The 24,146-nt window shown below is 39.3% G+C and overlaps 1 protein-coding gene across 1 annotated transcript in view; it reads left to right on the top strand.

The window, feature by feature from the left end:
- The window catches only part of ERICH3 (glutamate rich 3), a 118,633-nt gene that overhangs the window by 53,343 nt on the left and 41,144 nt on the right, over positions 1-24,146 (top strand). Inside the window, exons 8-9 of the mRNA XM_062190095.1 lie at positions 4,303-4,483; positions 14,966-15,152. Of these exons, the coding sequence (XP_062046079.1) occupies positions 4,303-4,483; positions 14,966-15,152 (368 nt within the window). The remainder of the gene's footprint in view (positions 1-4,302; positions 4,484-14,965; positions 15,153-24,146) is intronic.

Here is a 24,146-nt window from a genome sequence, read left to right as displayed (position 1 = left end):
ACTGATTCACTCCCCAAATCTTGCAACAGCTTGTGCTGGGCCAGGCTAAAGCCTGGAGCCACGAACTCTATCTGGGTCTCCCACATAGATAGCAGGGGCCTGAGCGTTCAGGCCAGGCTCTGCTGCCCTCCCAGACACATTAGCAGGCAGCTGCATTGGATGCACAGCAGCCCAGACTTGAACCAACACCCTGATATGGGTGCTGGTGTCACAAGCAAGCTTAACCAGCAGGACCACAATGCCTCCCTGAAACTGCCAATCAGCATTGTCAACTTTTTATGAATCTTGTTAAAGACTAATCAACAAAGTTGGCATTTGGTTTAATGAGACATCATGAATCAGTTTTTATGTTTTGTTACCTATTGAGTTTCTATAAATTTAGAAAGCTACTGATTTAGGGTAGGATCAACCTACTGTAGCTTTTGTCTCAGCAAAGTGTGAAAAATGGAACGCCTCATTGTTTCACATCTGTGTCCAGTTGATCAGAATTTACCGGGTGCATATTAAGGCACCAGGGGCATAAAGATCAGCAAGCCACCATCTTTACTCCTGAGAGAGAAGAATGAAGGGAAACAGTTTCAATATCATGTGACACATACAGTTATAGAGCCCTGGGGATTAAAGACAGGTGAGTAGTGTTTACACCACTATAATCAGCTCAGATCCACTTGCTGGAGCTTTTAATATGATACAAAATAATGAAATCACTTAGAGATGATAGGAGTCAGAGAATCTACGATATTTTATGTTGATGAAACTTATGCCATGGAAATTGGGAATTGTTGAAGGCCGTTAATCAGGAGCCACGTGACCTATTTAGTGACCATAGATCTCTTTGATATCCAGAACAAGGGAGATGCTGAGGGAATCGCCTGGAAGTGGGGAGACCAAGCAGAGTGCCCATCCTCCTTTTCCTGGAACAGTTCAAATTTCTGCTCTCTTTCCTCCTAGCAAATCACCTCTTTCACTATATGTCTCAGTTTGAATTATAGCTTCTGTAGTCATCCTACTAACTAGGAGTCTGTTACAGTGGTCTGGGTAATAGGTAAGACTTTGCAATTTTGAGAGTTCACCAGGGCTTGGTTAAGTAGATGGAGTAGGGTTGCTGCCCAGGATTATCAATGGGGGCAGGTGTTGTGGTGCAAGGGGTCGAACAGCTGCTTCAGATGCCTGCACCCAATATTGGAGTGCCTGTTCAAGTCCCGGCCTGCTACTCCACTTCCTATCCAGCTTCCTGTGAATGCATCCTGGGAAAAAGAAGGTGGTGGCTCAAGTGCTTGGGCTCCTGTCACTTGAGAGACTTACATTGAGTTCCAGGCTCCTGGCTTCGGCCTGGGCCCCAGTCCTGGCTGTTGCAGCGATTTAGGGAATGGACTGGTAGATGGAAGATCTCTCTCGCTCTCACTCTCGCTCTCTCTCACTCTGCCTCTCAAGTAGATGAGAATAAATAAGTGTTTAAAAAATGCAAACAACAACAAGAATGGGAACTTTGATGCCTATTTTTATCTCTTGTCTATACCCCTCACATAGGCTTGGACAGGGATAAAAGAATACTCACTATATTAGTTAAATCCTAAATATTAGAAATACACAATGGCTGACTGGTTAACTATGCAATTGGGCTTGCCGTTTGCTTGCTCAAATGGCATTTACCTAGAGAATCTAAAAAAAAAAAAAAAAAAAGAGGAGGGAAATTCTAAGCAACTGGAGAAGGAAGGACGATAATAAGCTTTAGCTGGGGAGGGGCATGTGGCCTTGCTCTGTTCTTAAAATGTAGCTGAATTTCCATGGAAGGTTTTGGTACTTGCTTGAGAATGAGAGAAAGGTCCCTGAAACCTTGTTAAAATTTCATCAGTCTAGGGTCATTATAACCTTGGAAGATGGTAAGTTTAGAAGCAATTTAGTCAACTGAAAGAAACGATTGTTTATTTCCTAGTGCATGTCTTTAATCACGAGCTGTCACAGGAGCCTCATATTAGAACTCAGAAAAGTTTACTTGGTGGCAATAATTGGGAAATATTTTTTAAAAACAGAATGAAGTAACTAGACCCAGGAGAAAAGAGATGTCACTATAGGAAAAACACTTTTGCAGAAAAGAAAAATACGAGTAACAGGAAGTGAAGAGGATGAAGGGCTGTCATTTTTTTTTATTATTATTTTCCAAGTTTCTCTGTTCAGCTTTAATGTGAGACAGGCCTTTCCGTAATTCTGATCCCACTGTTATCTTGTATTTATATTGTGCTTATCTCCCCAAATTTCCCCACTCCTACCTCTAAATCCATGCCACTGCAGGAAGTCTTGCCTAACAAAATGGGTATGCTTTTATTTAATCAGTCACTTGATTCAATGTTCCAGCGGGAACTTGGCACTGGATTTGACTGTGCAGTGGACCCACAGTGGCTCAGGAGAGAGGAACCACTAGATTAGGATTTTGCAAGTAGAATATAGGTCTGCCTTTGCTTTCATCTTTAATGTAGGGGCATGTTTCTAATCTCCAAAAAAAGTTATCTTGTTTGCTAACTTACCTGAGAGACTCCAGATGTCCCTGACCTATGTCTGTTGATTTTGTGTCTGCTTAGGAGCCCAGGCTGTGCACAGGCAAGGCCATTTGGTTGAATTCTAAACCTTGAACTTCTCCCTTTCCACCATCTCCAGTTACACTTTCCAGAATGGTATTTGTAGAATTTCATTACAACAGATGTATTTCCTCTGGTTTTTGCTTCAGAGAAATAGAATTAAATGAAAAAAAAAAATCCTTTGAGGTGGAAGGGGATGGGTTTGGGATGGAAATGTGTTAGTGGTTCCTTCAGAAATTTTTGTTGTATCTTTGATATTCTTAAAAAATGCATGCTTCCCATACATCCATAATTGAATGAAATCAAACTCAAATAACTGCCTTGAATCGACAGAAAGGTGGTCTCTCCATGTTTTTCATTTAACTAAAAATTGATTTTTAGAAAAGTGAAGTAGATTAAAAGCAAATCCTGCCTTGCTCAATTCTTGATGCCTACAACATTCTTACTGGGCCCCCTCAAAGTCTCCCAACCACTCCTACCTCTCTGCCTCTTCCTCCTTTTCTTTTTCCTTGGTCTCCCTCCTCTTCCTCTCCTTTGAAGTTAGGCAAACACTATGCTCATTCAGTATAATTAAAACCCTTTGTGGTATAAGTTATTTTTTTTTTTTTTGGACAGGCAGAGTGGACAGTGAGAGAGAGACAGAAAGGTCTTTCTTTGCCATTGGTTCACCCCTCAATGGCCACTGTGGCTGGCACACTGTGGCTGGCGCACTGCCCTGATCCGAAGGCAGGAGCCAGGTGCTTCTCCTGGTCTCCCATGGGGTGCAGGGTCCAAGCACTTGGGCCATCCTCCACTGCACTCCCAGGCCACAGCAGAGAGCTGGACTGGAAGAGGAGCAACCGGGACAGAATCCGACACCCCAACCAGGCCAAGAACCTGGTGTGCCGGCGCCGCAGGTGGAGGATTAGCCTATTGAGGCGCGGCACCGGCCATCTTTGTGGTATAAGTTAAGAGGCAATTCACTGGCATACAAATTTATTGTGTATTTTATAAATAATTTAATTGGAGAATGCCATAACATAATTTATAAAATGATTTTTAAATGTAATTTTAAACTTGAAATTTCAAAACTGTTGATTAGATTATTTTGATATTTAAAGAATAGTGATTTTGTTTTTTGCATTGAACTAAATGCCTCATGTGAAATTGGATAATCCTAGGCATATAACATACATGATCTCTAATCCAGAGTAACAATAGAAGGAATCAAACATATGCATCCCCCTGCCAGGTAGACAAGCCCAGAGAAGGATGTGTTGTTAGTGCTTACCGGTAAAGATACAGCAGTCAACTACAGAAACTATCACAAAATCATAATCAATGTCAATTCAAAATAGAACAAAGTGATGTCAGTAATATTTATTTGTTTCAATTTTTACTTAAGAACCAGCTAAGAGAAGTTGAAGTAATTTACTCCCAGTGTCATCGATATTTTTGCTGTATGTGAAACACACACAGAAACTTAAAACATTAAAAAATGACAAATTTGTCTAAATCTCCAGCATTTACACTAAAATATAAAGTCAAAACACATAAGCTATAGTTGTTCAGAAGCATGCATTTTGTTAGGTGGTTGACTCTCTTGCTCCGTGTAATTAACCTTGTAAAGGTTTTGTTGCTAGGCACTTAAAAATAGCCTTTTCTGTTCTTCACATTCCAATGTCATGTGAGACTAAAACTCTGATTAGAAGGTAATTAGTTAATAAACCTCATTTTTTTATTCTAGGATTCAAGAAGGATTCATAAAACATCACTGCATAGTAATGCAGCTATCACAATGATTTATTTGGGTAAAAATGTGCATCTATCTTGTGATAACTCAGACTTCCGGGATGAAATAAAAGTTTATCAACAGCACTGTGGTGGGGAGAACCTTTGTGTCTACAAAGGCAAGCTACTTGAAAAAGGTACATATAAAATTTGGATTTCTTTAATTGCCTGAGTTTGATGCTATAGATAAGCTGTTGTTGATATAATATCCAAACGACTTCAATCACTTTATGAAATTATGCATATCCAGGGACTTATAAACCAGCTGCCTAAAAGTAAATCTAGATTTACTGCTGCATGATTGAAACTGAAGTAGCAATTACTCTTGCAGATTGTGGAAGAAAGAATTTGAAGTGATTTAACCTGGTAACAGATTAATTTTGGGATAGAGATAGATATATGATCATTCAAATGTTCCACGAATAAGCTGTCCCCCAAATTACAAGTTAACTATTTGGCTTGCCATAGTGAATTATATCATACATTATTCTAAGAGAAAAACATACTAGCAATTCGTTCTTTAAAGGTACATTGAGATAAAATCACAAATCCAATAAACTTCAGGGCGAATCACACCTAAATAACTTGGATTAGAATTTGGCTAAATGGCTTTTTAGTACATTTCCACCCTCATTTGATTGCAAATTCACGTTTGTCAGCATAAGATAACTTCTATATCAAATAGAGATTTTCACAATATTGTATTGTATTTTTCTTCAATATTTAGTTTAGTGGCACAACAATGAAAAGGAAGAGTGTCTACAGGATCATATTTGTCACTTCCTTGCTTAAGAAACTCTGTTTAGAAAGCATACTATTTTTTTTAATAATTGAAATAAACATTTATATTTGGGTAAAGCTTGATATAGACTTGGGAGTTAAGGGAGGTGTTGAGGAGAAACATGGTGATTTACTTTTGTCTTTTCTGAGTTCTCCCATTAGTTGAAAGCAGTGGCTCTAGGGTTAGGATTTGGTCTAGTGGTTAACCTGCTGGTTAGGGCACCTGAATCCCACAACCAAATACCTGGGTCCCATACCTGCCTCCAAGTGCTGATTAGCTTCCTGCTAATGAGAACCCTAGGAGGTAGCCGTGATGGCACAAACTGTTAATTTCCTGCTACCCACATGGAAGACATGGACTTAGTTCCTAGGCTACCAGTTTGGGCCCCAGTTTTTGGGGGCATTTGGAGAGTAAGCCAGTAGAAGAGAGCAATCAATCAATCAATCAATCTAATCCATCAATCTCTCTTTCTTGGTCTTATCTCTATAGCTCTATCTCTCCCTCTCTGTGTTTCTGTCGCCATTCCTGCCTCTGTCAAATAAGCAAATAAATAAAAGCTTTTTTAAAAGGATTTTATTTTATTTATTTGACAGGTAGAATTACTGACAGTGAGAAGGAAAGAGAAAGAGCGGTCTTCCATTTGCTGGTTCATTCCTCAAATGGCGGTGACTGCCGGAGCTGGGCCGATGCGGAGCCAGAAGCCAGGAGCTTCTTCCGGGTCTCCCATGCAGGTGCAGGGGCTCATGGACATGGGCCAACTTCTACTGCTTTCCCAGGCCATCAGCAGAGATGGATCAGAAGAGGAGTAGCCGGAACTAGAACTGGTGCCCATATGGGATGCTGGTGCCACAGGTGGAGGATTAACATCCTGTGCCACAGCACCAGCCCCAATAAAAACTTTTAAAAAGAGTAACAGCTTGGGGCCGGCGCTGTGGCATTGCGGGTAAAGCCACTGCCTGAAGTGCCAGCATCCCATATGGGCGCCAGTTCTAGTCTCAGCTGCTCTATTTCCAATCCAGCTCTCTGCTGTGGCCTGGGGAAGCAATAGAAGATGGCCCAAGTCCTTGGACCCCTGTACTCATGTGGGATACCCAGAAGAATCTCCTGGCTCCTGGTTTCAGATTGGCGCAGCTCCAGCTGTTGTGGTCAGTTGAGGAGTGAACCAGCAGTTAGAAGACCTCTCTGCTTGTTTCTCTCTCTGTGTAACTCTGACTTTCAAATAAATATTTAAAAAAGACTAACAATTCACTGTTTAAAAACAAATAAAAAAACCTCAACACAACAATGACTATTAATTTTAAAAAATATATCCTTAAAGAGAAACCATAACTCTATATTTAGGAATTGCATGCTTAAATCTTCCCAACATAAAAATGAGTGGACAATTGAATGGTAGCATTAACTTATAGTAAAACAGTACGAAGTTCCGTCATGCTAGGAACAACTTTTCTCACTTTATGTGTTTGCTGGAAATTTACTCTGCTTTGCCATAGCATGCCAGAGCTCCTCCCCTGCAGTTAGTAGAAGAAGAAAATGAGAGGAGTCCAGAGGTCGTGCAGCTTTCCAGGCCTCACATCCAGCTCTCAATGGAGTTCAGAGTGGACCCAGGAACACAGACTGGGGACAAGGCCTTTGCTCAGTTCCATGCAATCCTAGTTAGGTTGCTCTTGGTAGCAAGAAATTTCAGGCTTTTCCATGAAAGGAAGGGTGTGAACCCATAATCAGAGTGGCATAGACACAAATATTTACTTTTAAGTATAATTTTCAGTTAATAATTTAGGTGAATTGCTGAAATTAGCTATAATCAAAAATTGGAATTAACATCATGACAATATTTGTGGGCCTCAGGTCACACTTTATTCAACAAAACACATATATAATGTGTGTATCACTGTTGGAAAATGTGGTAGGTACAATGAAAGATAGAATGAGGCTCAGCTGAATGATTCTATGATTAATAATACTTCCTCTATGCTGAAAGTGCAACATCGATGGTTCTCGGAGAAAGGCTGGAACTTGGCTCAGAGTTATTTTACATACACATCAATCCTGGGACTGTTTGCAATGGCATTGGACGGTAATGAATAGTAGGATGGAATGAGGATATAAATAATTGAATACTGTTCACACAATAATTTTGTTTTGGCTTGCCCTTGGTTGCCAGAAAAGTAATTGTCCAACATTGAAAAGTTGGGTGGCTCAGAGTTGACTTGCGGTTCAGCAATCTTAGTAATTTAGCTGGGCTGAAAAGAGTAAACCCTTTTTGGAAATCAAAGCTGTGCATGATTCACTGAAATGTGAATAGGTTTTTAGAAGCTTTCTGTTAAAAAAAAAAGGAGGGCATTTAATGCTATGCTTAGAGCAGTAAACTCATTAAAAAGTGGCATTTGTTAATTTGCCTTGCTATTTTATTAGAAATAACAAAATTATTTAGGAAAGTGGCAAGTGCCTCTTTTATTTCCATAACAATTCATGATGTCTTGCAGTTCGATTTTAGCCTTCAAGCTGCAAGTTGATTGTTTATTACAGGTACACCTGTGAAGTCTCCGAATGTTTTCTACTATTTGTAAACAGTACAATTTCTTTACAGGTATTTTAGTTTGCAATATTTATCTTTTCAAACAAGAAAAACTGTGGCCTCTTGGGTTAATGTGTAGCAAAGAACAAAGCCTGGCCCTCTTATAATCCCTTCTTTTTCTGCCCGATTTTCTTGTACTTCTGTAACTTAGTTTGGTGGCACCCATTTGCTCATCAGTCCCTCACACATGGTTCTTCACTGACCCCCACCTCACACACACTATTTTCTTGCATTGTCTTGTGCTATATTCTTTGTTCTATCTTTTTCCTCTCTTTGTAACTGAAACCTTTTTTATAAAAAGATTTATTCTCTTTACTTAAGAGGCAGAGTTACAAAGAGAGAGAGAGAGAGAGAGAGAGAGAGAGAGATAGGATTTCATCCTCTGTTTCATCCCCCAGATGGCTGCAATGGCCACTGCTGTGCCAGGCCAAAGCCAGGAGCCAAGAGCTTCTTCTGGATCTCCCACATGGATGTGGAGGCCCAAGCACTTGGGTCATCTTCTACTGCCTTCCCAGTTGCATTAGCAAGGAGCTGGATGAGAAATGGAACCCATGTGGGATACTGCTGTCACAGGTTGTGGCGTTACCTGCTACACCAAAACACCAGTTCCTCTAACTGAAATATTATCCATCTCTCAGGACTCAGATGAAGGTTCTACAACCTTCTCAGCTGACTTCTATTGTGTTATCCCAATAGCCCATGCTCTGAGTCTACATTCAAAACTGAAGTATTTCTTTTTACTCTTATAGTAATTGTTCTTTTACATATTTATCTTGTTATTATTTTTAAAAATAGCTTTGTTGAAGTGTAAATTGACTACCATAAAATGGATCCATTGGAAGTGCTTGTTCAATGATTTTTAGGAGTTGTATAGCATTGTGTCATCAGTATCCCAGGCCAGTATTAGAATATCTCCATCATTTCAAAAATTTCCCTTGTGCTCATTGGCAGTTAGCCCTGACTCTCATCACCAGCCCCAGGCAAGCTACTGATTTGTTTTCTTTCTCTCACAGATTTTCTTTTCTGGACATTTCATATAAAGGCAATGAAACAGATTGATAGTATTTTGTGTCTTTTTCCCCATAGCATAATTTTTTTTTTTTTTGTTATTTGAAAGATACACACACACACACAGACACACAAGGGAAGAGAGAGAAAAAGAGAGACATCGAGAGAGAAAGAGCATTGTTATTGGCCAGCTCACTCTCCAAATGCCCACCATGGGTGAAATTGAGCCATGCCAAAGCCAAGTGCCAGAAACTCAATGTTATTCTCACATGTGGGTGGTAGGTACCCAATTATTTGAGCCATCATTGCTGCCTCCCAGAATCTGCATTAACAGGAAGTTGGAGTCAGGAGTTGCTGTCAGGGGTCAAACCCAAACACTACAATATAGATCTGAATTATTAGTCTAAACTGTCCCAACATGTCTGAGAATTTTGCATTTGTAGTGCAGGTTGAGCATCCCTAATCTGAAAACCTGAAATTCAAAATGTATTGAAATCTGAAATTTTGAGTGCTGACATGGCATGTAAAAACTTTTAGATTTTGGAGAATTTCAGATCTTAATTTTCAGATTAGGCGTGTTTAACTAGTAACATCTATGCAAACATTTCAAAATTCAGACTCTGAAGTCTGAAACATTTCTGGTCCCAGGCATTTCAGATATGCAATACTCAACCTGTATATATCAATAGATGCTCTCTTCTTGTATTGCCAAATATATTCTTCTGCACACATAAATCATATTTTAAAAATCTATTCCCTAGTTGATGAACATTTGTTCTATTTCCAGTTTGGGTCTATTTAAATGCAGTTATGAACATACAAATACAAGTTTTATGTAGTTGTATGCTGCTATGTCCCTTGATTCAATATCTAGGTGTGATCTTGATTGTCATATTTTCTGAGTATGGGTCCCACTTTCCTATTACCTTACATGCTATGTTATTGTTGTTATTGTTGAAAGCTGGGTGATTTTTAGATAGTGTATTGTAGCTACAATGAACTCTGATTCTGATGTTTCCCTATCAAATGTTATCACTGTTGCTGGTTGTGTATGTGTGTTTTGTTGCTTGTTTAGTTAGTAACTTATCTAGAATAGATTTGTGAAATTCAGTCGTCATCACTCTGGTGTACAACCAGTGATGTTTTACTAAGATTTTTAAAATTATGATTTTAGTTTTCATATCTTGATGATCATCACTGTTGTATTAGAGATTAGGTTCAAACATCAGGAGCCAGCCAAGCCTCCACCTTGTGTCAATGGATCTACCTGAGTATATTAGCTTCCTGAGGATTATGTAACAAATGTCTCCCAACTGTGGCTCAAAAGAGGAGAATGGTATTTTCTTAAAGGTTTAGTGGCCAAAAGTCCAACATCAAGGTGTTGAAAATCTCCAGGGGATAATATTCCTGGATCCTTAACCTCTGGTGGTTCTTTGACTTGTGGCTTCATCACTCTGATCTCTGCTTTGGTCTTCACACAATATTTTTTGCGTGTTTCTCTTCTCATTTTCCAAAGATATCAGTCATTGGCTTTAGGAAGAAACCTAAATTCAGGATGATATTATCTTGATCCTTCACTAATCATATTTGTGAAAACCCTATTTCCAAATAAGGTCAAATTCTGAGGTTGTAGGTGGTACTGCATTTTTGGAGGAAACAATTCAACCCATTATAGTGGAGTCAAAAGGACATTCAAAGTTTAGGCAATTTTCAAATCTGCTCCAACTTTTCTTTTTCATCATGCTATCTTGTGTTTCCTCTGTGCATAGGTAAGAGCTTCTGGGAGACTGGAACATATGAATAGGTTGGGCCCACTCCAACCCGTGCTGCTTCCAGTTAACGGGGATATGTAGAGTTTTATTGAATGCCATTATGACTGCCTTATGGCCTGTCCTTCCTGTGTAATTTCGGGTTAGTACACTGGGCTGTTGCTGGCTCTAATTAGAACTCTAGTCTCAGGTTAGTAGAACCTCTGACCTTCTCTGTTAGCTTGCCTGAGAGGTTGCTACTTATTACTGGAAAAGCCACAAGCCAAAGGTTTTTTTGTCTTCTGCTCCAAATCAAGTCAGCCCAGCTGACAGTGAAGTTGCTGGTTATTTATGGCCTGCCCTAGCCAATTAGAACTATTGTGAGGAAATAGTGGCAGGTGTGAGGCATGAGAATTGCCCCAGGCAAGAATGCTGCAGGTTCCAACTGTTTTTACCTAAAGTTCAGTAATTTTTCATAAATAAGTGCTGCTCACTTTCCATCTTTGGTCTGTTTACAGAGACGTAATGGTAAGGAGGATGGATTTGGTGACCTCACTGCAAAAGTCTGGTGTATTAATTTTGCTTCCCTGATGATTTAGAGCTTGTTGAAAGAGGAGACCACATTTGATGTTTGTTTGTTTGTTTGTTTTTTTTTTCAGTATGCTTGTTTCCCTTTAGTGCCTTAACCAGTGCTATTAATGGTCAGCAAACAATGCACAACTGCATTTTATAAATATTATAAAATTCTCTCTAGTATTATACATTATATAATCTTAAAGAGTGCTGTGTGAAGTGGATAGACTGAGAATTCCCTTCTTTGCCCACAGATGTCCCTTTTGTAAGTGGGAATTTTGAAATGCTACAAAGTCAGATGGCTTACCAAGGAACTCTCAACTAAGTGAAAAGTGAGATATGGATTCAAACCTTCTGATTTCCGGCCAATAATCTTTCTACTTTCTCATGAAAGAAATCCATTAAGCTATTGTTGGGAGGTGTCACTATATTTTGAAATTACAAAATAAATTATAAAATAAATAATGAAAGATTAAAGGCAGATAGTCTCAATTCTTGTGTGGCAAGATTGAAAAAAAAAGTGGAAGAAGAAGATGAATTGTAGCTGAGGTCATTCTTTAGCTACATTGGCATCCAATGGAAAGGCAGTCACATCTAGAGGTCAATTTCCTATGCCTGATCTCAACCTTTCCTTGGCTACAGGTTTTCTCTTTGCTGAGTACTTAAGGTACTTGGGAGTATGATGCTGCATCAGAATGAATGTTATTACATGAATGTAGGATTTGAGTTTCTAAATGAAAGCTTTCAGACATAATCTGTAGTCACCACTTGAGGAGTCCGTTTATCATTAAGAAAAGTGGACTTTTAAATCTTATTTTTTTTTTATTCAGTAGACACTCAGGTTTTCAACTTTAGTCTTTTCTTGTTGATTTAATTTCCCATCCAAATTCTGAGGTATGAATAACAGAATTATCTTTTCAATAGGTTTGTTCTTTAGAATGAGTTACATATGATTTAGAATTTTTTGGGGGGGAATAAATAAACACATGGTGTTTCTAGATGGCTATCATGAAACAAAATAATAAAAATATTTATATTTAATATTTATTAAAATCATAATTCCCTAATTATTTTAGGGGGCCTTGTGAGTCATTGTTCTGGGGTTTGGAGCAAAAAAGGTACAAGGATGAGCTTCAGCTCCCATGAATTTCAGAAGCATACAGAGCAGCACATATCCAGGTGCAGCTTCTCAATGTGAGTCCTGGGACCCAGCAGCATTAGCATCACCTGGAAGCATGTTAGAAATGCAAATTCTTGAGCCTTGACCCAGAACTATTGACTCAGAAATTTGAGCATGAAACCCAGCGATCCAAGGTTTAATAAGTCCTCTAGGTGATTCTGATGCATAGTAAAGTTTGAAAACTACTCATGTTCAATATTTTAATATGTTGTATTAAGTGCAACAATAGAAAATGCATACATAGCAGAAGGGTGAAATTGTTAACTCAATTATTGATAGAAGTGGAAGGATCCAAGGAGGGTTTTTTTTTTTTTTTTTTTTTTTTTTTTGTAGGAAGTGACACTAGAAGTGTTTCTAAGAAACAGGTTTCTGAATTGCTCTCTAGAGAATAGGTTTTCAAAGATTGGGCAATCATTACCTACTGTCAAAGAACACTATAAAGATTCAGTATGATTGGGGCTGGCATTGTGGCGCTGCAAGGTAAGCTGCCCTGTCTGTGAGCCAACCTCCCAGATCGGAGTACAGGTTGGAGTCCTGGAAAATCCACTTCCGATCCAACTTCTTGCTAATGTGCCTGGGAAAGCAGAAAAGGGCAGCCCGAGTGCTTGGGCCCCTGCCACCCATGTGGGAGAGCCAGATGGAGTTCCTGACTCTTAGCTTTGGCCTGGCTGAGTCTTAGCTTGTGGCAGCCATTTGGAGAGTGAAACAAGCAGATGGAAAATCTTTGTGTCTGTCTGTTCCTCTCTCTTTCTGTCACTTTTCAAATAAGTAAAATAAATCTTTAAAAAAAAAGGTTTAGTATGACTAAAAACTATCCATTGCAGGTAGTGATTCTTAATGTACTTGTGGGACTTGTGGGTGGGTGGGAGAGAAATAAGAGGGATCTCAGGAGCAGGCATTGTGGGGCACTAAATTCAATGCCACTTGGGAAACTGGCATCCAATATAGGAGTCCTTGTTTGAGTCTTCGCTACTGCCAGTTGCACCTGGGAGGCAGTGAATGATGTCCCAAGAACCTGAGTTCCTGCCACCTCTGCGGGAGACTTGGGTGGAGTTCTTGGCTTCTGAATTCAGCCTGGCCTAGCGCTGGCTATTGTTGGCATTTGGGCAAAGAACCAGTGGATGGAAGATCTCTCTCTTTCTGTTTATCTCTTTTTCTCAGACACTCTGCCTTCTAAATAAATAAATAAATAACTCTTTAAATAAAATAAATTAAGGAATCTCAAATCCAAACAGAATCAAATATGGCTTAGAGATGGAATAACTCTGCTTCACTCATTTGAGAGTACTTCAAAAAGTTGATGGAAAATAGATTTTTAAAATAAGTTTATTTTGGTTCACAACAGTCTTGAAATCCATGCAGTTTTCTCATAATACACATTTCTGTGAACTTTTTAATACATGCCTTATTTGCATGGAATTCAAGATTTTCTTTGGCACCAAAATAAACATCTTTTTTTTGTTTGTTTCTATTGTTACGAGAGGCAGAGACAGATGGAGAGCGAGAGAGCGAGAGTGAAAGTGAGAAAGAGAGAGAGAGAGAGAGCACTCATATATACTAGCGCACTCCCCAAATTCCCTAAATGGCCAGGACTGGGTCAGACCAAAGCCTGGAGCCAGGAACTTAATCCAAGCCTCCCACGTGGGTGGTGGGGACAAAATCATTGAAACTATCTGCCTCTCAGGGTCTGTGTGAGCAGGAAGCTGGAGTCAGGAGCCAGAACTGGGCATGGGACTCAGGCACTGTGATAAAGGACATGCATGTCTTAATTGCTAGTCAAAGCCCACCCCCTCACAAATGTTTCTTTTAATTTCATTTTCCTATTAAAATTTTGAAGTATCCTTATATGTGTATTAGAATGATTAAAGTCACAATTGAAAATACAAATTTTTTAAAGAGTATCACTGAGTCACTGAGCTCATCACAGCCTTTTGTCGTTATGTTCTTTTTTTTTTTTTTTTTTTTGACAGGCAGAGTGGACAGTGAGAGAGAGAGACAGAGAGAAAGGTCTTCCTTTGCCATTGGTACACCCCCCAGTGGCCACTGTGGCTGGCACGCTGCGGCCTGTGCACTGCGCTGATCTGAAGCCAGGAGCCAGGTGCTTCCTCCTGGTCTCCCATGCGGGTGCAGGGCCCAAGCACTTGGGCCATCCTCCACTGCACTCCCAGGCCATAGCAGAGAGCTGGACTGGAAGAGGAGCAACCGGGACAGAATCCGGCGCCCAGACTGGGGCTAGAACCCCAGGGTGCCAGCACCGCAGGCGGAGGATTAGCCAAGTGAGCCAAGGCGCTGTTATGTTCTTAATCAGTTGTTAACAGCAAGAAAGAGGCAAGGAACCTAGAGAGACCTTTGGATTCAAACACTAAATCCCTCACGTACACTATGATTTTTGGTAAATTATTAAAATCCTCTAAGCATTTATTTTTCCACGAGAAACTAATGATAGAAGTATTCCCACTTCACATAGCTGCTGAGAAATAACATACCCAAATGAATCAGGCATAATGCCCGACATAAGTTTTCATATCGTGTTATGTATTATTTTAGTGCAAATCAGAGTTTTATAAAGATTTGGAATATTTGTTAAAAATGAAGGTAATGGAATGTGGATTTAGGATTAAAAGTTGTCTTCAGATGAAGAGATTATCTAGAGCATAATTTTGTATTATCTAGTAGAAAAATTTAACTTAGATGATGTCAATTCAAAGACAGTTGCTTTCATTAATGTATTTCTTTTTTTTTTAATTCCAGAAACCTTCCAGTTTATTTCCAAAAGGCACCATGGTTTTCCCTTCAGTCTTACCTTTTTCCTGAATGGGATGCAGGTGAACAGATTAAGCTCGTGTTGTGAATACAAGCATCGAAAAGGTTCCAGACTTGGAGGCAGAAGAGGCTATTTTGGGTTTGTGTGCGTGGAGAAAGCATCTCCTTGCTACAAGTATGGAATCCAGTGTCCCTTGGTAGAGGGCAAGATTTGCTGTTTTCCTTCTTATGCTTTTATTAGTGCATTTCTCTGTAAAGTTTTGTTAAGAAAAATAAGTATAGATGAGTGTAAAGTCTCTAGGCTAAGGTTTACTTATTACAGATTTGAGTGTAAAATTATGATACAAATCAAATTTACAAGTACATTCAGAGATAAATAAAATAAAAGCTGGTGAAGTTTTAAATTCTGTCTCACTTTCTATCTCTCCTTTCTTTCACACTGCTTTCAGTTCTGTTTCTGAATGGAAAAAGAGAGGAGGTTTTTGTGTGTGTGTGTGTTTTTTTTTTTCTCCATTCCTCTTAGTAACTGGTTTTGACCTGAGCCTTAAAAACATGTACCAAACATCTGACTTGTATGGGTTGGTATTACATGTTAGAGGTGTGCCTGCCATATGGTATCACCCAAGTTTCATTCTTACCCATTAGTATCAATATCAGGAATAACAAAATTCATTATCCTTTAAAAAATCTTTTAATTTTTATTGACACATAGTAATTGTACATATTTATGGGATACAGTGTGGCTTTTCAATATATGTATACATTGTATAATGGTCAGATGGGATGATTAACATGTCCATCACCTCAGATATTTATTTCTATGAGCTGGGAACATTTAAAATCCTCTCTATTAGCTATTTTGAAGTATTCAATAAATTATTGTTAAACATATTTAATCTGTTGTGCCATAGAACATTAGAAGTTATTCCTCCCACCCAGGTGTACCCTGGTACTCATTAATCATCATCCTTCCATATCCCCTGCCCCACCCACACCCTTCCTAGGCTCTAGTTAGCAGTGTTCTATTCTTCCATGAGATCAACATTTTAGGTTCCATATATAAATGAAAATGTGTAGTATTTGTCCTTCTGAGCCTGGCTAATAAGGGCTTAACACAATAGCCTCCAGTTCCGTCAATGTCATTGCACATGACAGAATTTCATTCTTCTTTATGACTGACTAATATTTCATTGTGAGATTATATCACATTTTCCTTATCCATTTATCCATTAATGGATTTAGGTTGATTCTGTATCTTGGCTATTGTAAACAGTGCTGCCATAAAAGTGGTAGTGAAGATTTCCTCTTTTACATACTTATTTCATGTCCTTTAGATACATATTCAGTAATGGGTTTGCTGCATCAACTGGCAGTTCTATTTCTTGGTGTTTGAAGAATTTCTGAAGTGTTTATAGTAATGGCTATGCATTTGTGTGTGTGTGTGTATGTATGGGGGGAGAGTTCTTTTTCTTTGCATCTTCATCAGCTTTATTTTTGGTCTTTTTGATAATTACAGTTCTAACAGGGATGAAGTTATATCCCATTATGATTTTGATTTTTGTGTTTCCTCTATGATAATGATGTTGAGCATTTTTTCACATATACCTCTTTGGCCCTTTGTATAACTTCTTTTATGAAACATGTATTCAAGTTATTTGTTCATTTTTTCAGATTTTAACTTTTATTTAATGAATATAAATTTCCAAAGTACAGCTTATGGATTACAATGGCTTTTTCACCCCCATAACTTCCCTCCCACCTGCAACCCTCCCTTCTCCCGCTCCCTCTCCCATTCCATTCACATCAAGAATCATTTTCAATTCTCTTTATATACAGAAGATCAATTTAGTATATATTAAGTAAAGATTTCAACAGTTTGCACCCACACAGAAACACAAAGTGAAAAGTACTGTTTGGGTACTAGTTATAGCATTAAATCTCATATAAGGACAGAGATCCTACATGAGGAATAAGTGCACAGTGACTCCTATTGTTGACTTAACAAATTGACACTCTTGTTTATGGCATCAGTAATCATCCTAGGCTCTTGTCATGAGTTGCCAAGGCTACTGAAAAGTGATCCCTGTTAAATATAAGAGTGGGAATAAGAGAGGGAAGAGATGTACAATTTGGGAAATGCTCAATCGGACTTGCCCCAAATGGTAGAGTTAGAAACATACCAGGGGATTCTAATTCAATCCCATCAAGGTGGCATGTACCAATGCCATCTCACTAGTCCAAGTGATCAATTTCTGTTCACAATTGATCATAATGACAGGACTAAGAGTCAAAGGGATCACCTAAACAAGACTAGTGTCCACAAATAGTGACTGATTAAAAAAGGGAGAGAACGATCCAATATGGGAAGTGGATACACAGCAGATTCATAGAATGGCAGATGTCCTAAACAGCACTCTGGCCTCAGAATCAGCCCTTAAGGCATTTGGATCCAGCTGAAAAGCCCATGAGAGTATTTCAGGCATGGAAAGCCATGACATGGTGGCAAAAAAAAAAAAGAAGACCTAAATGAAAGATCTCTGTGAGTGAGATCCCAGTGGAAAGAACAGGCCATCAAAGAAGGAGGTACCTTTCTCTGAAGGGAGGAGAGAACTTCCACTTTGACTATGACCTTGTCTAAATATTTGTTCATTTTAAAATCAGATTATTTGGTTTTTTACTGTTGAGTTCATTATATGTTATAAATATTAATTCTTTGCCAGATGTATAGTTCACAAATATATTCTCTCATTCTTTGGGTTTGTTGCCTCATCCCGTTGATTGTGTTCTTTGTTGTATAGAAGCTTTTTAGCATGATAAAATTCTATTTGTCAATTTTTGCTTTGGTTGCCTATACTTTTGGGGTCATATCCAAAAATCGTTTGCCCTGAGAATTTTCCTGAGGCATGTTTCCTGTGTTTTATTCTAGTACTTTCTTTTTTATTTTTTCCTTAAAAGAAGAATCTTTTTTTTTTTTTTTAATTTGACAGGCAGAATTAGTGAGAGAGAGAGACAGAGAGAAAGGTCTTCCTTCCGCTGGTTCACTCTCCAAATAGCTGCTGTGGCCAGCATGCTGCACCAATCTGAAGCCAGGAGCCAGGTGCTTCCTCCTGGTCTCTCATGCGGGTGCAGGGCCCAAGTACTTGGGCCATCCTCCACTGCCCTCCCGGGCCACAGCAGAGAGAGAGCTGGACTGGAAGAGGAGCAACTGGGAGTAGAACCCGGCGCCCATATGGGGTGCTGGCACTGCAGGTGGAGGATTAACCAAGTGAGCCACGGTGCCAGCCCCCTTATTCTAGTACTTTCATAATTTCAGTTCTCACATTGAAATTTTTGGTCCATTTGAACTTGAGTTTTGTATCTTGTGAGAAGAGATAGGGATCTAATTTCTTATGCATGGAGATATTCAATTTTCCCAGCACCATTTAACAAAGATATTTTCCTTTCTCAATGCATGTTCTTGCTAACTTTGTTGTGTCAGTTGACTGTACATAAGTGGATTTATTTCTAGGCATTGGATTCTCTTTCACTGACTTAGGTGTCTGTTTTTATCCACTACTATGCTTTTGGTTACTAGAGTTTGTTTGTTGGTATGTTTTAGAGTCAGTTATTTTTATTTATTTATTTGAGTTACACAGAGAGAGGAGAGGGAGAGAGAGAGAGAGAGAGAGAGAGGGAGAAAGAGAGAGAGAGGGAGAGAAAGATCTTCCATCTGCTGGTTCACTCCCCAATTGGCCGCAACAGCTGGAGCTGCGCCGATCCAAAGCCAGGAGTTTTCTCTGGGTCTCCCACACGGGTGCAGGGGCCCAAACCCCAGGAGTTGGGCCATCTTCTACTGCTTTCCCAGACCATAGCAGAGAGCTGGATAGGAAGTGGAGCAAATCAGTTATTGCAATGACTCAATCTGTGTGTTTTTTTTTTTTTTTTTTTTGCTCTAGGCTGCCCTATTTGGGGTCTTTTGTGGTTTCAACCAAATTTTAAAACTCACTGTTTCTGTGAAGAATGTCATTGGTATTTTGGTAGGAATTGTACTGACTCTGTAGATCAATTTGGTAGTAAGGACATTTTAATGATATTCTCGAAACCCCTGAAGATGGAATATCTTTCCATATTTTTATAACCTCTTCAATTTCCTTCATTTGTGTTTTGTCATTTTCCTTGTAAAATTTATTTGCTTCTTTGGTTAAATGTATTTATAAGTATTTTTTTAGCAGTTCTTGTGAATGGGATTTTTAAAACATTATTTTCTCAGTAATTTTGTTATTGTATAAAAATGTTACTGATTTTTATATGTTCATTTTGTATAATGCAACCTTACTGAATTCATGTATCACTTTTTAAAAAAGATTTATTTATTTATTTGAAAGGCAGAGTTACAGAGAGAGACAGAAAGATCGATCTAATTGCTGGTTCACACCCTAAATGGCCACAGTGGACAGACTGGACCAAACTGAAGCCAGGAGCTAGGAACTAATTCAGGTCTCTCATGTGAGTGGCAGGGTCCTAAGCACTTGGCCAATTTCCTAAGCATTCTGAGGCACATTAGCAGGAAGCTGGATAAGAAGTGGAGCAGCCAGTACTGGAACTGTTGCTTACATGGGATGCTAGCATCACAGGTGGCTGCTTAACCTGCAGTGTCACAATGCCCTTTATAAATTTTAATAGTTTTTTAATGGAGTCTTCAACTTTTCTCAATGTAGGCACATGCTATCTAAAATATTGGTATGATACTTTCATAGGTCAGTTTTGACTATTTTTCAGCTATAATGCCAGACATTCCATTTGAAATCACGAGTCTTGGTTTCAGATTTGCTTTTATTTTATTTTTGTCTGAAAGTACTCGTGGAGATTTGACCAGATGCCTAGGTAAGACACAGAAGCAAACCAACCAAAGTTTGTGCCTCCATAGAACTAATGCTAATAGAACAAGGGCAAGTAACTCACCAATAAACCCATCAATATATATGTCAGATGGTAATAAATGTGATGAACACAAAAGAGGGAAATAGAAAGTGAGAGGGGACCAGGACACAGAGGAGTGTTATTGTATAGAGGATGGACAAGAAAGGCCTCTCTGATAAAATGTCTTTTGAGCCAAAATCAGCAAAATATTTCTTCCTCCAAGAGTTTTTTTTTTTTTTTTTTTTGACAGGCAGAGTGGACAGTGAGAGAGAGAGAGACAGAGAGAAAGGTCTTCCTTTTGCTGTTGGTTCACCCTCCAATGGCCACTGCGGTAGGCGCGCTGTGGCCAGCGCACCACGCTGATCCGATGGCAGGAGCCAGGTGTTTATCCTGGTCTCCCATGGGGTGCAGGGCCCAAGGACTTGGGCCATCCTCCACTGCACTCCCTGGCCACAGCAGAGAGCTGGCCTGGAAGAGGGGCAACCGGGACAGGATCGGTGCCCCGACCGGGACTAGAACCTGGTGTGCCGGCGCTGCAAGGCGGAGGATTAGCCTAGTGAGCGCCGGCCCCTCCAAGAGTTTTTATGTAAAGGAAAAGGATATCCAGAGGGCAAAAGGCAGGGGCAGGCCTTGATTGGTCTCAGGTCACATGACCAGAGCCAAAGTAAGGAATTGAGCAATGATAAGAGAGCAAATCAAAGAGGCAGTAGGGTCAAGCCATGTAGCATTCCAAGATCATTTCAAGGACTTTGGTCTTAATCTAAGAACCTCCAAGGTAGGTTTCAAGTGATGACATAATGATCTGATTATAGCTCCCAAGGGAACAATAAATGAGTAGTGTTGGGGAAAGCGGTGAAACTACTTTAATAAAGGGAAGAGAAACTGTTGGAAAGAATTAGAAGTTATTGGGTTAAAGTGATTTGAGGATAAGGCTTATATCATTTACTGAGGATTAGATGTTAGGCACAAAATAAACAGCAGAGTCAAAGATGATTGAAAATTTTTGACTTGAATAACTGGAACAATAGCCAACTAACAGGTATTTGAGGTAGGAATGTGGAATAAGCAACTTTAGATGGTGACCTGAATGTGTTTTTGTACTGGATACATTAAGTTTGAGACAACCATGAGATATGCAAGTAGACATAGTAAGAAGGCAGTTGAATATATGAATCTGGGATCAGGTGATAATTCCAGAATGGATATAGAAAATTGAGAATAGTTTTCTTATGGATAGCATTTAAAGTCATAGCATAATATGAAATAGCTTAAGCATTGAATATAGATATAGAAGATTTCTGTGTAATGAGCTCCATTTATATTGCACAGGTAAAGGAGGTAAGAGTAATCAGCCTAAGAAGGAGAGTCAGTGACTAGAAAGAGAACCCAGAGAGAGTAAGATTTTGGAAAGGAACAACAAGGTTGAAGAATAAAGGCATGATTAACCAAGTCCAATGTGTGGATAGATTAAATGAAATTGAAGGCTGGGGATTGAACTGAGGGTTGATTAGATAATGTATTGATTATTGGAGATTTTTGGCACAGGTTATTGTAGTGGAGAGGTAGGGGTGTAAACTTGTCCATAATGAGTTTGCACTCCGATTAATTGGAGAAGATCTAAGGCCAGGAATTATAGACAACTTTGAAAAAACAGCTTTTCTGTAAACAATGGTAATTGGGTGGTATGAAGTAGGCAGAACGTGGGGACCAAAGGAGTTTTATCAGGATGGTAGATAGTATAATGCGTTAATGTGCTGATGGATATGATTGGTATCCTACAGAGGAACAATGTTGATGGAAGGTGACAAGAAGGGAGACAGTGCTAGAGCTAAGTGCTTGAGTAGACTGGAGAAGATAGGATCTATGGCTCAAGTAGGTATATTCCAGAAGAAGAGAAGAAACTTATTTTATAGTAGCAGAAGGAAAGGTGACACATAGGGTAGAGAGATGTACTTTGGTACATGTCCTGAGACCAACTGGAAGTTCTCTGCTGGTTGTTTTCATTTTCTCAAACAAGAAATAAGTTATCAGCTCAGGTTACAGCTGAGGGAAAAGCTGTTGGAGGCTTAAGAGAAGAAATGTGAAAGAATCATCCAGAAAGTGAGACAGTGAATGGACTATGATAACATAGTGCCAGTGTCCCTATATAGTTGTACTTGGGGTTCACCTGAGTTTCCTTCCAGTTCCACTTCAGTTATGCTATCTCTTTATTTTTGGAAGGTCATTTAAAATACTTCTATTTAACCCACAGGAAAGCAGTGAACTTAACATTTAACCATCTGTGTGCAAAAACATTGCAGTCTTTGGATATTGCTCTATAAATCCAGCTGTAAATTCTTAGCCCTGAGCACTTGCTGTGGAGGTTTAATAATTAGTACCAATGTCAGACTGATGCCATCTACTCTTCTATTCAATACCTACCAGCCTCTCCACAATACTTTCTATGATTTCAATATTTGATTCTTTCTAGCTTCTATCTTCAACCTTGAAAGTAATATCAAAATGGCTATATTAAAGAATAAAGCCTACTAACCTCCATTGAAATACACAGTTCTTATAGGAGAGTGATTTTAAATTTTTTGCTAGCTTTATAATAACCATTTCTTCCAGTGAAATCCATCAATGTCCAAAGAAGAGTAGTGTAAGGTTATTGAATGTCTCTCTATTGCAGATAAGGTAAAAGTTAAGTCTTCATGGGTTTAATAGGTCAGGAAAGGGTGTTTGCTGCAATCTGGCTTGCTTGGCCCATACACCCTGGAGACTGTTATTCCTCAGGCACCAATACTGCTGACCTCCAGTGAGAATTGAGAACTAACTACCATTTATTAAAGTACCATTTATTATTTTGTATAGTCTTTATTTTTTTCAAACTCTTAGTACATTAGTTCCATTCATTCAGAGTGAAATTAATTTTAATTCCTTTAAATTAAGAAAAAGTATGGCATGATATAATACAATAACAGCAGGTTGTTGTTCTAAAAGTGTTTAGAAATTACCTGTTAAAGGTTCTCAGAAAACAAGAGCTGAGCAGTGGTCAGTTCCAAAGTGTGAAAATTTCAGCGCATTGTAGTCATCCCTCAATCATGGAAACTATTTGAAGGGGCATAGTAGTCATTTTCTGTTGCTAGAGTGAAACATGGAAAGAAGAATTGCTTAACCAAGTAGAATAGAATGTTTTGAGCTTCAGAAACCAGAATCAACACCTCAAATTATACTTAGATATCAAATAGGTAGTCAGTGAGGAGGATAGCACAGATGTCACTCACTCTTTGTCCAATTCCCTTCAGCAGATGGGCAATAAAATGTCTGAGCATGTAATAGGGAGGCATCAAAGCCTTTCCATAGTCACAACATAAACTAAAAGTCACAGCATACCAGAGGGTCCAAATCAGTGGATTTGATGCTGCTGTTGGTAAGGGAAGAACAGCATGAGCATAAGACATTGCTAGTAGTCATTCTGTGAAGATTCGTGACACCCTTTTTTCCAAAGAAAGCCTGTGCTAAGCACATCATCATTACAGTCAAGAAATATTTCTCATGCTTAAGAAAGGTGAGATAAGTATATTCTTATTATCTCATTTTTTTACAGCCTGACAGTTACTTTAAAGACAAATCATTTTAGCTTTATTTTAGGGAGAAAGATTATTAAGTGAAGTCATGTAACTCAGTTCTCAAGTTTGCTTGTTGGGGCAATTTAGTAAAATCAACTCCTATACTGTTTCTAGGCTGAAAATGGCTGGAATACAGCAAAAATATGAAATTAAAGAAATTGCCATTGGATTAAAAATTAATTAATTTTAAAAGAGGGGGAGAGAGAGAGAGAGAGAGAGAGAGATCTTCCATCCATTGATTAACTCCCCAAATACTCAGAATAGCTAGAGCTGAGCCTGCTTGTATTCAGGAGCCTGGAACTCCTTCCAAGTCTCCTACGTAAGTGACAGGGACCTGGCCGGCACTGTGGATTAACAGGCTAATCCTCCACCTTGCGGCGCCAGCACACTGGGTTCTAGTCCCGGTCAGAGCACCGGATTCTATCCCGGTTGCCCCTCTTCCAGGCCAGCTCTCTGCTATGGCCCGGGAAGGCAGTGGAGAATGGCCCAAGTCCTTGGGCCCTGCACCCACATGGGAGACCAGGAGAAGCACCTGGCTCCTGGCTTCGGATCAGCGCGATGAGACGGCCGCAGCGGCCATTGGAGGGTGAACCCATGGTAAAAAAGAAGACCTTTCTCTCTGTCTCTTTCTCTCACTATCCACTCTGCCTGTCAAAAAA

Source organism: Lepus europaeus, chromosome 5, assembly GCF_033115175.1.
Source record: "Lepus europaeus isolate LE1 chromosome 5, mLepTim1.pri, whole genome shotgun sequence".
Lineage (NCBI taxonomy): Eukaryota > Metazoa > Chordata > Mammalia > Lagomorpha > Leporidae > Lepus > Lepus europaeus.
This window is presented reverse-complemented; position numbering and strand designations above follow the sequence as displayed.